We start from the raw sequence: 13,761 nt of genomic DNA on the forward strand, positions 1-13,761 counted from the left end.
AAAGCAGAAGATCGACAACAACTATTAATAAAGAAGTAAATTCTATATGGCATTTTTAGAATAGATTTTTCTTGAATATTTGTGTAATCATTTTTTTCATGTAATCTATGACTTTTGTGCACCTTTTATAGAATAGTTTGTTTTTTATGTAATATTTGTTGTTACAATATTATTCATTATGCTGAAAGCTCACTCAGTGATGATATGGGAAATATTTTCATGTTATTTTTTATTCACAGTATTAAAATTTTATCTTAAAAAATGTATCCATTGTATTTCCCTAGTTGTAAAAAAAATAATAAAAAAGTAGTGTGTCTTTCGAGCACGCGCAGTAGATGAAACATCCTTCGCGTTTATTTTAGATATTTTGATTTATATATACAGGGTGTCAGGGCTAGAGGTATTCAAAAACAATGGCTTATAATGCGAGAATCACTCATTATATTTTCTCAAATGATAGCACAGTCGATAGGAAATCTCTCCAAGATTTGTTTTGTCACATTTTGCCACATTTGGGGTACAGAGAATCCTCGCCAAGTGATCGAAAATGAAAAGGACACACCAAAAGTCAGTGTATGGTTAGGAACGCACAAAAATGACTTCATCATTCCATTTTTTTTTATAGATATGACTACAGAAAAAAAAAAAAAAAACCAAAGCATGGGTCTTTATTAAAGACTGTGTGTACCAAAGAAAAGTTTGGGATTTGGACTATTTGAAACAGCATATAGTTGAAGCAGTTGCTCTAATAATGCCTCAGATGCTGGAAGAATCTTGGCAAGAGCTCGAGTATTGTTTTAACATCTTTTGAGCTACAAAAGGTGCCCATATTGAACTTTAATAACCTTCATAAAAACTTGGTGAGTTACTCTGTATAATAACAAAAAAATTATTTTAATACACCTTATTGATGCTGAGATATATGTGTGTAATTTTGGATACCTCTAACCCCAACACCCTATATATTGATTACGAAATAAAAGAGCTTTTGTATTGTAAATATTTCATTGATCATTCACAAATTTCCATAATTTCTGGAAGGCAAGATTCCATGGATTTATGATAACTAAAGTAAGAGGCATATACTTGCTACTGCAATATATCTAAATGTCTTTGAATAACAGTGTAATCGAGGTACCTGATCTTTTAGTTGAAATGACATAAGCAGCTGTTCGGGGCACCTAACAATGGAATGTAATGAAAATGCAAGACAAAAAAAGAAATTGTTGACAATATTTGTATTGTTGCAGCATATAACAAATACTTGTATTGTTGCAGTTGTACTTGCTGCAGGAAGTGAGGCGCCTCCGTAGCCAGGTGGGAAGGAGCAGCAGTGCGTAGCACACGCTTCTTGATTAGACCGGGGTTCGAGCCCGTCACCACCAAATACGGGGATGCGGAAAGGTCAAGGAATGACCACCGCATATCACGGAGCAATAAGGCCTTAGTTGCTAATGCTCCTAAAAACCAAATAACAAACAAACAAACAACATAACAACAATGCAGGAAGTGTGATTGTGACGTCATACTACTCAAAAATTCTAAAAAGTTAGAACTCGAGATATTGTACTGGTCACGAAAAATGCATCACTTGCTCTAATCACACTAATGGTGAGTGCTCCGCACAGACTAGTAGTGTGAGCATTGGAAGCGCATCTGGAAAAGGCTGTGGATGATGTCACTTCCGTGACTGATCAGATTTACTCGGTAGGTACCCCCCCAAAGGATGTTTTACGTCAAAAAGTCTGGCAAAAGTGCAAGCCCATTGTTAAAATATTTACAGCGTACCACTGGCAGTAACCCCAGAGAAATGTACCAACTGGGTGGTGTTACACTTAGGGTAGTGGAGAATGAAAGAGATCTGGAGGTGATTAACCCCAGGGGCTCACATCTGGTGAGTATGGGCTTGCCACACCCAGGGTCCTGAGAGCTGGATATCATCATTCTTCTCTTTCTTGCTGATTCCCTTCTTTCTCTCTCTCTCTCTCTCTCTCTCTCTCTCTCTCTCTCTCTCTCTCTCTCTCAGGGTAACTCAGAATTTTTTTTTTTTTTTTGCCTAGTGCAGCAAAAGCCTAAGGCTTCCTTGCACCGGCTAATAAAGATAATGATAATTGTGCAGTCAGATATGAAGTTTTCTGAGCAATGGAGACTGGCTGCCAGAGTAGGTATACAATTGCCTAGATTAAGATTTTCCTCTAATTCTTTGGGATCGTGGCTTATGATTACAAAGTCATCTGCAAATCGTAAATGGTTTAGGTATTCTCCATTCACATTGACTCCTTTCTGTGACCAGTCTAATCTTCTAAAAGCTTCCTCAAGAGCAGCAGTAAACAGCTTCGGAGATATTGTGTCTCCTTGTCGAACTCCTTTCTCGATTTTAAATTTCCTACTGTCTTTGTCTAGTCTAATGAAGGAGGTAGCATTCTCATATTTTCTTCAAAATCATAATATATGGGGTATCTATGCCTTGTCTTTCCAGTGCCCAAAACATTGCCTTATGCTGTATGGAGTCAAATGCCTTTTCATAATCCACAAATGCCAGGCATAATGGTGTTTTATATTCATTTGCTTTCTCCATTAGCTGTGATATTACGGGAAGGTGATCCATAGTTGAGAATCCTGTCCTAAAGCCAGCTTGCTCCTTTGCTCATTTAGGGAGAGCACACAATACATTGTGTGCATGGTAATATGCCACATAGTACATGGTAATATGCCATCACTGACAAAAGGCAACCTTAGCCATACGATATTATTGTGTTCTGAAAATGTAACAGCATCTTTCATAAATATATTACGCAATACACACGTTATTATTAAATTACGCAATACACACGTTATTATTCTTCTTTACGGGATTTTTTTCCACCCCTTGATGGATAGTATCAAGTGCATGGGGTAGTTGGTTGTCCGGTTACTATTATTATTATTACTGTTATATAATAATAATAACAACAACAACTCAATCATCATATCAACCACTGTGATCACCATGTCCCAAAGAACCTACATAACAGCTTAGCAGCAATAGGTCTCCCAAGGAACTCGTGCATAAATACAAGAAACCCCAGAAAGTTGAAATCCTCTTACTGTTGGTTTGAGGACCCTCTGATTATCCAATGGTTGTTGAGGATTGTGGCTTTCTGGAGTTCCATGTAAATGTTCTCTGGGAGGCCTATTGCCGCGATCACTATGTCGACTACCATACTTGCGTTACATGCCACATTTCTTTGACTTCCTGTCTTAGGTCTGTGTACTTTGCCTTGGTATGACTACCAGGGTATGTCTGCCAGGGGCAAAGGTTGATGACATTGTAGAGCAGATATCTTTTAAGGGCACAAAAGGTGATATTGTTGTACCCGTTAGCATTAATGATATTAAGAGTAGGAGACTGGTGGAATTACTTAATAAGTACAGGTCACTGTTGGAAAAAAAAAGCTATGAATTAGGGTTGAATTTGAAAGTGTGTGCAATTCTGCCAGACAGGATAGGAGGGAGTATATGATGAGTGCCTCTTCGATCAATGTGGCCCTCGAGATTTTATGCAAGGCTCAAGGGGAAGAATTATTCTCAGCCTGGTCTGTGCTTGTTAACAGGAGAGACTGCTTCTACAGGGATGGGATACACTTAAATAGAATGTGTACAAATATATTTGCTGATGCTATCGAGGCAGTGTTCAGGTGAGTCGGAAAACTGCTGGCTTGGGGGGGGATACACGGACTAATAGATTAACAGTAGCCACTGGCAGAGGTGAATGTGATTCTTGTACTGCTTCAATCGGAATTCAGCCTGGAAAACAAGATGCAGGCGATTTCAGAGACTGCTGGGAGTCATTGCGGTACAAGTAAACACATGGGCTGTGTTAGGATAGCCAAGAATAGGAACAGGGGCATGTATACTTGCGTGTACACCATGATAGGAGTTTGGTATATATAATTGGATGAATTTGAGGTGTTGGTCAAAAAATCAAAGGCAGATATTGTTGGGATATCAGAGATGTGGTGTCACACACATATAAGGAATGCAGAAATGGAGTTTGGGGAGTACAATGTGTACAGGAAGGATAGGAAGGGTGGAGGGGTTTTATTATTAGTTAAGAAACATAAAATCTATTGGCAGCCAGTTGACAAGGCTGGACAGTGCAGTGTCGAGTCAGTTTGGTGTAACATAACAAGGGGGATAGCAAAAATAAGAGTAGGAGTGTGTTATAGGCCTAATGACTTTGAGTATAATAAACAACTGTACAGGGAAATAGTGGGCCAGTAAATCAGAGAGTCTTATAAGGTGGGATTTTAATTTCCCAGATATTGACTGGAATTTTTGGGTTGGTCACTCACACACTAGCAAGGCTTTTGTGGATTTATTGGATGATTGTTTTCTACAGCAGCATGTTCAGGAGGCAACTAGAGGGAGTAATACTCTTTATCTGATTATTAGTAGTGATTCTTCATGCATTAAGGATCTGCAGATAAAGAAACCACTAGGTGGCAGTAATCACAGTGTGCTGAAGTGGGATTTACTCAATGAGGTAACTACCATCAGGGGTGAAGGGAAGGGTTTTTGCTTTTGTAAAGGCGACTATGGAGGTCTGAGACAGTATTTCAATTCTGTACAGTGGAACTAGGGCTTACAATACCGGTCAAAATCTTAACAGCGGTATTTCGGTATTTTTAATTTATGAAACCGGGATACCGGTATTCCAAAAACAAACGTTTTTCTCAATAAATTTTGATGACAATTAGGTACAATAAAGTAAGGAAAAAAACAAGTACTGTAATTACTTGAATTCATGTTTTAAATAAACTTTTATTGCAATAATAAATATTCTGAAAAAAATCATTGAAATATGTATTTATTCTAAAAACAAAGAAATACATTTTGTTACTGCAAAGTTTAGTTATGTTTAAGCATCCACACTACCATTCTGAATAAAGTGAGCTCTTAAGAAACGTAAGCAATGAATAGTATGATCGTTTAAAATGGATCTAATTTTGGTACATATTTGATTAGTGGCAGAAAATGCCCTTTTGGATTCTACTCTGGCTCTGTATATCTGGGTCGACTGAGATAATCGTAGACGATCTCAGTCCATATTTTCTAGGCTTTCAACTTTTTTAATTTATAAATCGTATATGATCGAATTCGTGTAGTGTAAATACGTGTCATACGAGGATTGACTGTAATAACTTTGCTATCATATATTTGGATCTTAGAAAGGCTTTCGATACTGTTGCACATGGAAGACCGCTGCACAAATTGGAGCAGTGCGGTACTGGAGGCAAATTGCTGCTATGGATAAAGGGGTGGTTGAGTGGGAGAAGACAGAGTGGTAATCAATGGACACTGCTCTTCATGGACTAATGTTAATAATGGAGTCCCTCAGGGTTCAGTGTTGGGTCCATTGTTGTTTTCTGTATTCATTAATGATGTTGATGATGGTATATCAGGCTTAATGCCGAAGTTTGCAGATGATACGAAAGTTGGCAAAGTTGTTAATGACAGTACGCTGCTGCAACAGGATCTAGAAAAGTTGAGCAAATGGGCTGACAGGTGGCAACTGAAGTTTAACATTGACAAATGTAAAGTACTGCCTATGGGAAGCAGTAACCCCTGAGTAACGTATCAACTGTGTAGTACTACACTGATAGTGGTAGAGAATGAAAGGGACCTGGGGGTAATTGTGCAGGCAGATAGGAAGTTTTCTGAGCACAGTGCAGACGGTCTGCAAGAGCAGCTCATGGTGTCTTGTCAATGATATACAGGACTTTTTTCTAGTTGGGATAAGGAGGTGATTATCCCCTTGTATAAGGCAATGGTAAGGCCACATCTTGAGTATTGTATACAGGTCTGGAGGCCTCATTTTAGGAAGGATGTAGAGCTGCTGGAGCGGGGGCAGAGAAGGGCGACAAGGTTAGTGAATGGAAGAAAGGCTTAAGTTTTGCAAATTACAGTGTCTGGAGACTAGGCACCTGTGATGTGATCTGATTGAGGTGTATAAAACCTTGAATGGTTTGAACATGCTCAATGCTGATGGGATTCTTCCTCTTGCTCAGAATAATCAACTGAGAGGGCATATATTCAAATTGAGGAAAGACAGTTTGGGATAGATATGCGGAAGTTTGCCTTTAGCCAGTGTGTGGTTGAATGCTGAACAAACTTCCATCTCAATGCTAGCATCCCATTTTTCTTTCAACTCATGTATTAATGATGTTGGTAAAACACCTCCCACCATTCCTAACACGCTCCATTTAATGTCTCCTGTGGTCTTCCGTCAAAAGGATGTCAGAAGGTTTTGATGAATCTTGATGCTAAGAAAGCTCCAGGTCCTGATGGTATTTCTCCACTTGTTCTCAAAACCTGTGCTCCTGGACTTACTCCTGTTTTTGCCACCTTTTTTCACTTTTTTATTCCAAAGGTGTTTTTCCTTCTGCTTGCAAATTTGCTCATATCCAGCCAGTTCCAAAAAAATGATAAATCACTCCTATCCAATTATCGCCCTATTGTAATTACTTCTACTCTGTCTAAAGTAATGAAGAAATCAATTAACTGCCATCTCTTAAACTACCTAGAAACCTTCCATCTGATCATTAATCAGACTTCTGTCAGTGTCGATCCACTGGTGATATTCTGGCTTATGTTACCCATTTATGGACTAATTCAATGGAAAGGTTCGGTAAAACCCAGGTAGTTGCTCTTGACATCTCAAAGGCTTTTGATCGTGTTTGGCATAAAGGTCTTCTAAACAAGCTTCCATCTTATGGTTTGCCAACTGTTTTTTGTAATTGGTTATTCAGTTTTCTCACTGATTGCTCATTGAGGGTGATGGAAAATTGCTCTGTCTTCTAACTTCTCCAATAATGCCGGTGTCCCCCAAGGTTCAGTTCAGTGTGGCAAAGACAACTTAGTTGATTTCAATCCTTCTAAAACTCAGTATTGTGCTATATCTCGCAAAAAGGATTCTTCTGCTCCTATGCTTTTCTTTGTGACACTCCAATTTCTAGGCAAGTTGATATATACCCCGACTTCTAATCTCTCTTGGGACAAGCATATTACAAATATTGCTTCTTCTGCATCTAAAAAACTTGGTTTTCTCTTTTGCTCTCGGCATTACTTTCCTTCCAAACAGCTGTTCACTCTGTACAAATTGCAAATTACCATAGAATATTGTTCTCACATCTGGGGCAGACCCTCTCAGGCTTCTAGATTCCATTCAGTGGAGGGGGGGGGGTTGGAGCAATATGGCCTTAGTTGCTAATGCTCCTAAAAACCAAATAACAACAACAATCAGTGGAGGGCAGTTAGGTTAATTAATGACTCATCTCTAACAGAGTCTCTCCACTCACTGTCTCATAGATGTACTGTTTCTGCTTCATGCCTTTTCTTCAGATACTTCCATGGGCAGTGTTCTTCTGAATTGGCTTCTATAATTCCCACCCCCCCATCTCTTTAAAAACAGTCCGAACACTTGCCGCCACCAGCCAACATCCATTTACTGTCCAACTTCAAACCCACAGAACCAACTTTTCATCTTCCTCGTTTATTCATTCAACTGCCGTTTTCTGTAACAACCTTCCATCATATGTATTTCCTGAAAATTAGTTTACATTTTCAAGTTTAATGTCAACAAATATCTTCTCTTGTCTTCTGAACCTCCAACCCAAGCACGGTACTAAGTACTAACAGGTTCTAATACCTCTCGTGTTTGGAGGTTTCGTAAAAACATTCGTAAAAAAAAAAAATTTTTTTTTTTTTCTTTATGTGAACCCCAAACACGAGAGGTATTAGAACCTATAGTACTTAGTACCGTGCTTGGGTTGGAGACTGAGAAGATGAAAGAAGATATTTGTTGACATTGGACTTGAACTTCTGTAGATTGTAATTTTCAGGAAATACATATGAAGGAAGGTTGTTCCAGAAAACGGCAGTTGAATGAATAAATGAGGAAGATGAAAAGTTGGTTCTGTGGGTTTGAAGTTGGACAGTAAATGGATGTTGGCTGGTGGTGGCACATGTTCGGACTGTTTTGAAAGAGAGAGCGGGAATTATAGAAGTTAATTCAGAAGAACAGTGCCCATGGAAGTATCTGTAGAAGAGGCATGCAGCAGAAACAGTGCGTCTATGAGACAGCGAGTGGAGAGACTCTGTTAAAGATGAATCATTAATTAACCTAACTGCCCTCTTCTGAATGGAATCAAGAAGCCTGAGAGAGGTTTTGGGGGCACCACCCCAGATGTGGGAACAATATTCCATGGCAGGGCGGATTTGCGATTTATACAGAGTGAGCAGCTGTTTGGAAGAAAAGTAACGACGAGAGTGAAAGAGAAAACCAAGTTTTTTAGATGCAGATGAAGCAATATTTGTAATGTGCTTGTGCCAAGAGAAATTAGAAGTCAGGGTAATCCCCAAAAGAGATATATCCTTTTGCCTAGAAATCGGAGTGTCACTAAAGATAAGCATAGGATCAGAAGAATCCTTTTTGCGAGATATAAGACAAGACTGAGTTTTAGAAGGGTTGAAATCAACTAAGTTGTCTTTGCCCCACTGGAGAATTACCTGAAGATTGGCATTTAAGGAATTGGTAGCAGATTTTCGAGAAGTTGAAGCTGATTGAGCAGGACAAGGTTTCTCAAAATGGAAAGTTGAATGCAATGTGCTATCATCGGCAAAACTATGGATAGGATTTCCAGTCAATGGAAGAAGGTCATTGATATACAAGAGGAAAAGAGTGGGGGAAAGAACTGAACCTTGGGGGACACCGGCATTAGTGGAGAAGTTAGAAGACAGAGAGCCATCAACCATCACCCTCAGTGAGCGATCAGAGAGAAAACTGGATAACCAATTACTAAAAACAGTTGGCAAACCATAAGATGGAAGCTTGTTTAGAAGACCTTTATGCCAAACACGATCAAAAGCCTTTGAGATGTCAAGAGCAACTACTTGTGTTTCACCGAACCTTTCCATTGAATTAGTCCATAAATGGGTAACATAAGCCAGAATATCCCCAGTGGATCGACACTGTCGTAGAAGTTGATATCTTAAATCATTTGGAACGAGTGGATGGGTGAAATTAAAAGAATTGTTTTTTTTGGCTGATTCTATATAAGCTTGCTTTCTTGCATCATGTGCTTTTACTAATGCTTCCTGATCTATGAATTTTTCCCTCTCTGAATAGTCAAACCTCCAATTAATCATATTGTTATGAAATTCTTTTTACTTTAATTTAATTTCATTAAAAGCATTACTATTATTAGTAGTAGTAGTTGTGGCGTATTAAGAAAGCAAGCCTTATAAAGTTAAAAAAAAAAAAAAAAAAAACCTTTACACACCACCTGCCCATCCCATCCAATAATTTGTTAATTCTTCCTTGAATTTATTAAAACTACCCACTTATATAACAACAACATATGGAAGTTTGTTCCAAACACTCAATCACCTGCTGGCTGAAGGGAAATGTCCAAGCATCTATCCTGCAACCATCCTTCCTCAATTTGAATTTATGCCCCCTCATGTAGTCTGAGCAAGATGGAAAATTCCGTTAGTATTCAGCTTGCTCGATCCATTCAACACCTTAATCACCTCAATCAGATCACCTATTTTAGTAAGGATCTACATCCTTCCTAAAATAAGGCCTCCAGACCTGTATGCAGTACTCAAGATATGATCAGACTGCTGTCTTGTACAATGGGATAATCACCACTTCATCCCTGATAGCAAAGTTCTTGTATATTATTGATAAAATCTCACGAGTTGTTCTAGCAGCCTCACTGCACTGAGAATTTTATATCTGACTACACAATTACCCCCAGGTCTTTTTCATTTTTCAATATTAGAGCGTAGCTGCTACTCATACAAAGTACCATTCATTTCCCAATGTTAAACTTTATCTGCTATTTCTCAGCCTATCTGCTTAATTTTTCTAGACCTTGTTGCAGTAGCTTATCCTGATACACTGCCAAACTTTGTATCAAATGATTTCCTTTTTTTTTTAATGCTTTGCTGTCATTAGTTTATTGCACAAGTTGTAACAGGAATGGAGTTAAATTTTAATTTAATTGTTTTAATAATTAATTTAGCACAGTGTTATTTTTAAAAGCTAAATTAGCATTAGCATTGACATATGATGCAAGAAAGCAAGCTGATACAGCATCAGTCAAAAAAAAAAAAAAAAACTCTTCCCATTTCACCCATCCATTCGCTCCAAAACTTTGTCCAGTTCTTCCTTGAATTTATTTAAGCTATCAACTTCCATTATGACGGATGGAAATTTGTTCCAGCAATTAACTACCCGCTGGCTAAAGACAAATTTCTGCACATCTATTCTACAACTGTCTTTCATCAATTTGAGTTTATGCCCCCTCAGGTTCATAATCTGAGCAAGAGAAAGAATCCCATTGGCATTGAGCCTGCTCATCATTCAAGGCCTTATACACCTCAATTAGATTACCTCGCAGGTGCCTAGTCTCCAGATGCTGCAGTTTGCAGAACTTAAGAGCATCCTTTGTTCCCTTCACCAGTTTTGTTGCCCTTCTCTGTACTTGTTCTAGCAACTCTACATCCTTCTAGTATGAGGCCTCCAGACCTGTACTCAGTACTCAAAGTGTGGCTTGACTATTGCTTTATACAAGGGGATAATCATATCCTTATTCCTGCTAACAAAATTCCTGTATATATTGACAAGAGCCCATGACCAGCTCTGGCAGCCTATCTGTACTGCTCAGAAAACTTCATATCTGACTGCACAATTACTTTCCAAGTCTTTTTCATTCTCCACTACTCTGAGTGTAGTACCACACAGTTGATGCATTTCTCTGGGGTTACTGCTACCCATATGCAGTACTTTGCATTTGTCAATGTTAAACTTCAGTTGCCACTTCTTAGTCCATCTGCCCAAATTTTCTAGATCCTGTTGCAGTAGCATTCTGTCATTAAGAATCCTGCCAACCTTTGTATCATCTGAAAACAGTTATAAAACATGCATTGCAAACATTTTTTTTCAATTGTATTTCTAACATGTAAAGACTTTAGAGATAATTTTATTTGGAGAATAATTAAGTAAAATTTTGTGTATGCTATTCTGTGCTATCTCTTCTGATATATCTAGGCTTAAAACACCACGAAAGCAAGGAGGTTTGGGTCCTCTGAACATTCCTCTTCTCTCTGATCTTACCCACCAGATATCCAAGGATTATGGTGTATATTTAGAGGATCTTGGTCATACTCTTAGGTAAGGGAGTTAAAGTAACCTGAATGATTTTCAAATATTGGTTATTCCATGTCACATCAACACAGTTCAGAGAAAAAAAATCATGACCATCTGGGATTCTAATAAAATTTGACAAGCTTCTTGGATCTGATAAGTGAGTGATAAAAATTAAATTTCAATGTTCTATGTCAATTAATTTTAGAAATGTAATGCTTCAAAAATTTTTCCTTTTCTTGATTTACTAAATGTGTATTACTGATGAGTCTTGTTAAAAGTTTTATTATGCCTTAATAAGATAGAGAGCTCATTCTGTTACACAGTGTAGGGATGTTCATTTTATATGCAATTTAAGAAAGTTGACCTTTGTGTTTTAAAAGCATGTCACTCACTTTATTTTCCAAGAACGTTGAGTGTTTATTTTAAACAGTATTTTTGAAAAATGTCATATTGGGATATGAACGAGATGATGAGATATTTTGTATAAGTGTGTGAATGCTTTATTGCATGATGAGTCTTGTCAGGACATCATTAGACCTTCTACATTAAATTTTGGTGCTGATTGAGTTACAATACCTATTTTTTTCTTTTGCAAATATTTTTGTTATATGGATATGTGTAGAGTTAAATATTTTTTTTGAACCTTAAAAGTGGCTGCAAGAGTTTTGTGTGTTTACAAATGTAATATTTTTGAACAGCATTGTAATAATTTACTGTCAAACATGAGGTAATTCCAATAAAATTAAGATGTTTCAGAATGAATGATAAAATATACATAGTATTCAGCAAGGCTAAAAATTCAGGGGTGACATGAGTAATTAGAGGCCTGTTAGCTTGACTTATGTTCCAAGGAAGGTAATGGAGCCAGTGTTTAAATAAGTAATCCAGGACCACCTAGACATGAATGCAGTTGTGTTGCAGTCAGAGCATGAATTTTTACAAGGGTTATCTTGTCTGAATAAACTGATTGGATACTATGACACAGTAACAAAGGAACTGGATGCAGAAACACAATTATAATTTTGACATACTATACTTAGATTTCAGAAAAGGTTTTGATACTGTTGCACATAAAACACTGCTATACAATTGGGAACAATGTGGAATTAAGGGCAAGTTACTGCTATGAATAAAAGGGTGGAAGAAAACAGTGGTTATCAACAGATAATGCTTTTCTTGAGCTAATGTTATTAGCGGAGTCCCCAAGGTTCAGTGCTAGACCCATCATTAATTTCTATATTTATTAATAACAATTGTGAAGGCATATCAGGCTTGATGTCTAAGTTTGCAGATGATGTGAAGACAGCAAAAAAAAAAAAAAAAGCCTGCACAGTTCACCCATTTAGTTCTTCGTTGAATTTTTCAAACCCATCCACTTTCAACAGATTGAAGCTTGTTCCAACAATTGACCACCTTCTGGCTTGAAGGCAAACTTCTGTGCATCTATTCTGCAACCAACCATCCTTTTTCAACTTGAATTTATTCCCCTCTCACATTTGTGTAGTCTTAGCAAGTGGAAGAATGCCATTAACATTCAGCTTACTCAATCCATTTGAGGCTTTAAATGCCTCAATCAGATCTTCCTGCAGGTGCCTAGTCTCAAGATGCTGCAATTTGCAGAATTGAAGCCTTTCTAGGTAAGAGTCCCCTTTTGTTTCCTTCACCAGTCTGGTTGGCCTTCTCTGCACTCATTCAAACAGATTTACATCCTTCTTAAGTGAAGAAGCTTCCACACCTGTATCATCAAGGTGCAGCCTAACCATGGTTCTATACAAAGGGATTATCACCTCCTTATCCCTGCTAGCAAAGTTTCTGTATATCTTTGACAAAACTCTGTGAACTATCCTGGCTCCATGTCTGCACTGCTCAGAAAATTTGATGTCTCATTATACATCTCTTTCATTCTCCACTACCCAGAGTGTATTACCACACAGTTGATAAGTTACTCTGGGGTTACATATTACCCATATGTTTATATGGCAACTGCCATTTCTCAACCAATTAACTTACATCTTGTTGCAGTAGCTCTCTTGGATGACTGTTGGGTGGATGTTGTTAACCACCCTGCCAAACTTTGTATCATCTGTAAATTTAGACATTAAGCCTGATATACCTTCATCAATATCATTATTAAATATTGAAAAGAACAATGGACCCAACACTGAACCCTGCGGAACTCCACTAATAACATTAGTCCACAAAGAGCAGTGCCTGTTGATAACTACTGCCTTCTTTCACTTAACCATCCCTTTATCCATAGCAGTAACTTGCCCTTAATGCTGCTCCAGGTTACACAGCAGTCTTTTATGTGCAACAGTATCAAAAGCCTTTCTGAAATCCAAGTATATGATGTCAAAATTATTTTCTGCATACAGTTCCTTGGTCACTGCATTATAGTAACCTGTCAGATTGTTTAGACAAAACTCTGCATAACAAATTCATGCTGTGATTGCAGTATAATTGCATGCATGTCCAGATGGTCCTGAATTACTTTTTTAAACCAGTGATACCTTTATTTTCCCTGGAACAGACATTAAACTAACAGGTCTGTCAAAAATTATGAA

At 37.8% G+C, this 13,761-nt stretch overlaps 1 protein-coding gene across 1 annotated transcript in view; it reads left to right on the forward strand.

The window, feature by feature from the left end:
• Positions 1-13,761, forward strand: part of LOC150085598 (peroxiredoxin-4-like) — a 148,904-nt gene that overhangs the window by 69,111 nt on the left and 66,032 nt on the right. The window contains exon 4 of the mRNA XM_090374132.1: positions 11,099-11,221. Within this exon, the coding sequence (XP_090230258.1) occupies positions 11,099-11,221 (123 nt within the window). The remainder of the gene's footprint in view (positions 1-11,098; positions 11,222-13,761) is intronic.

The sequence above is a fragment of the Mastigoproctus giganteus genome, chromosome 5, assembly GCF_048544385.1.
Source record: "Mastigoproctus giganteus isolate SK-2022 chromosome 5, ASM4854438v1, whole genome shotgun sequence".
Classification (NCBI taxonomy): domain Eukaryota; kingdom Metazoa; phylum Arthropoda; class Arachnida; order Uropygi; family Thelyphonidae; genus Mastigoproctus; species Mastigoproctus giganteus.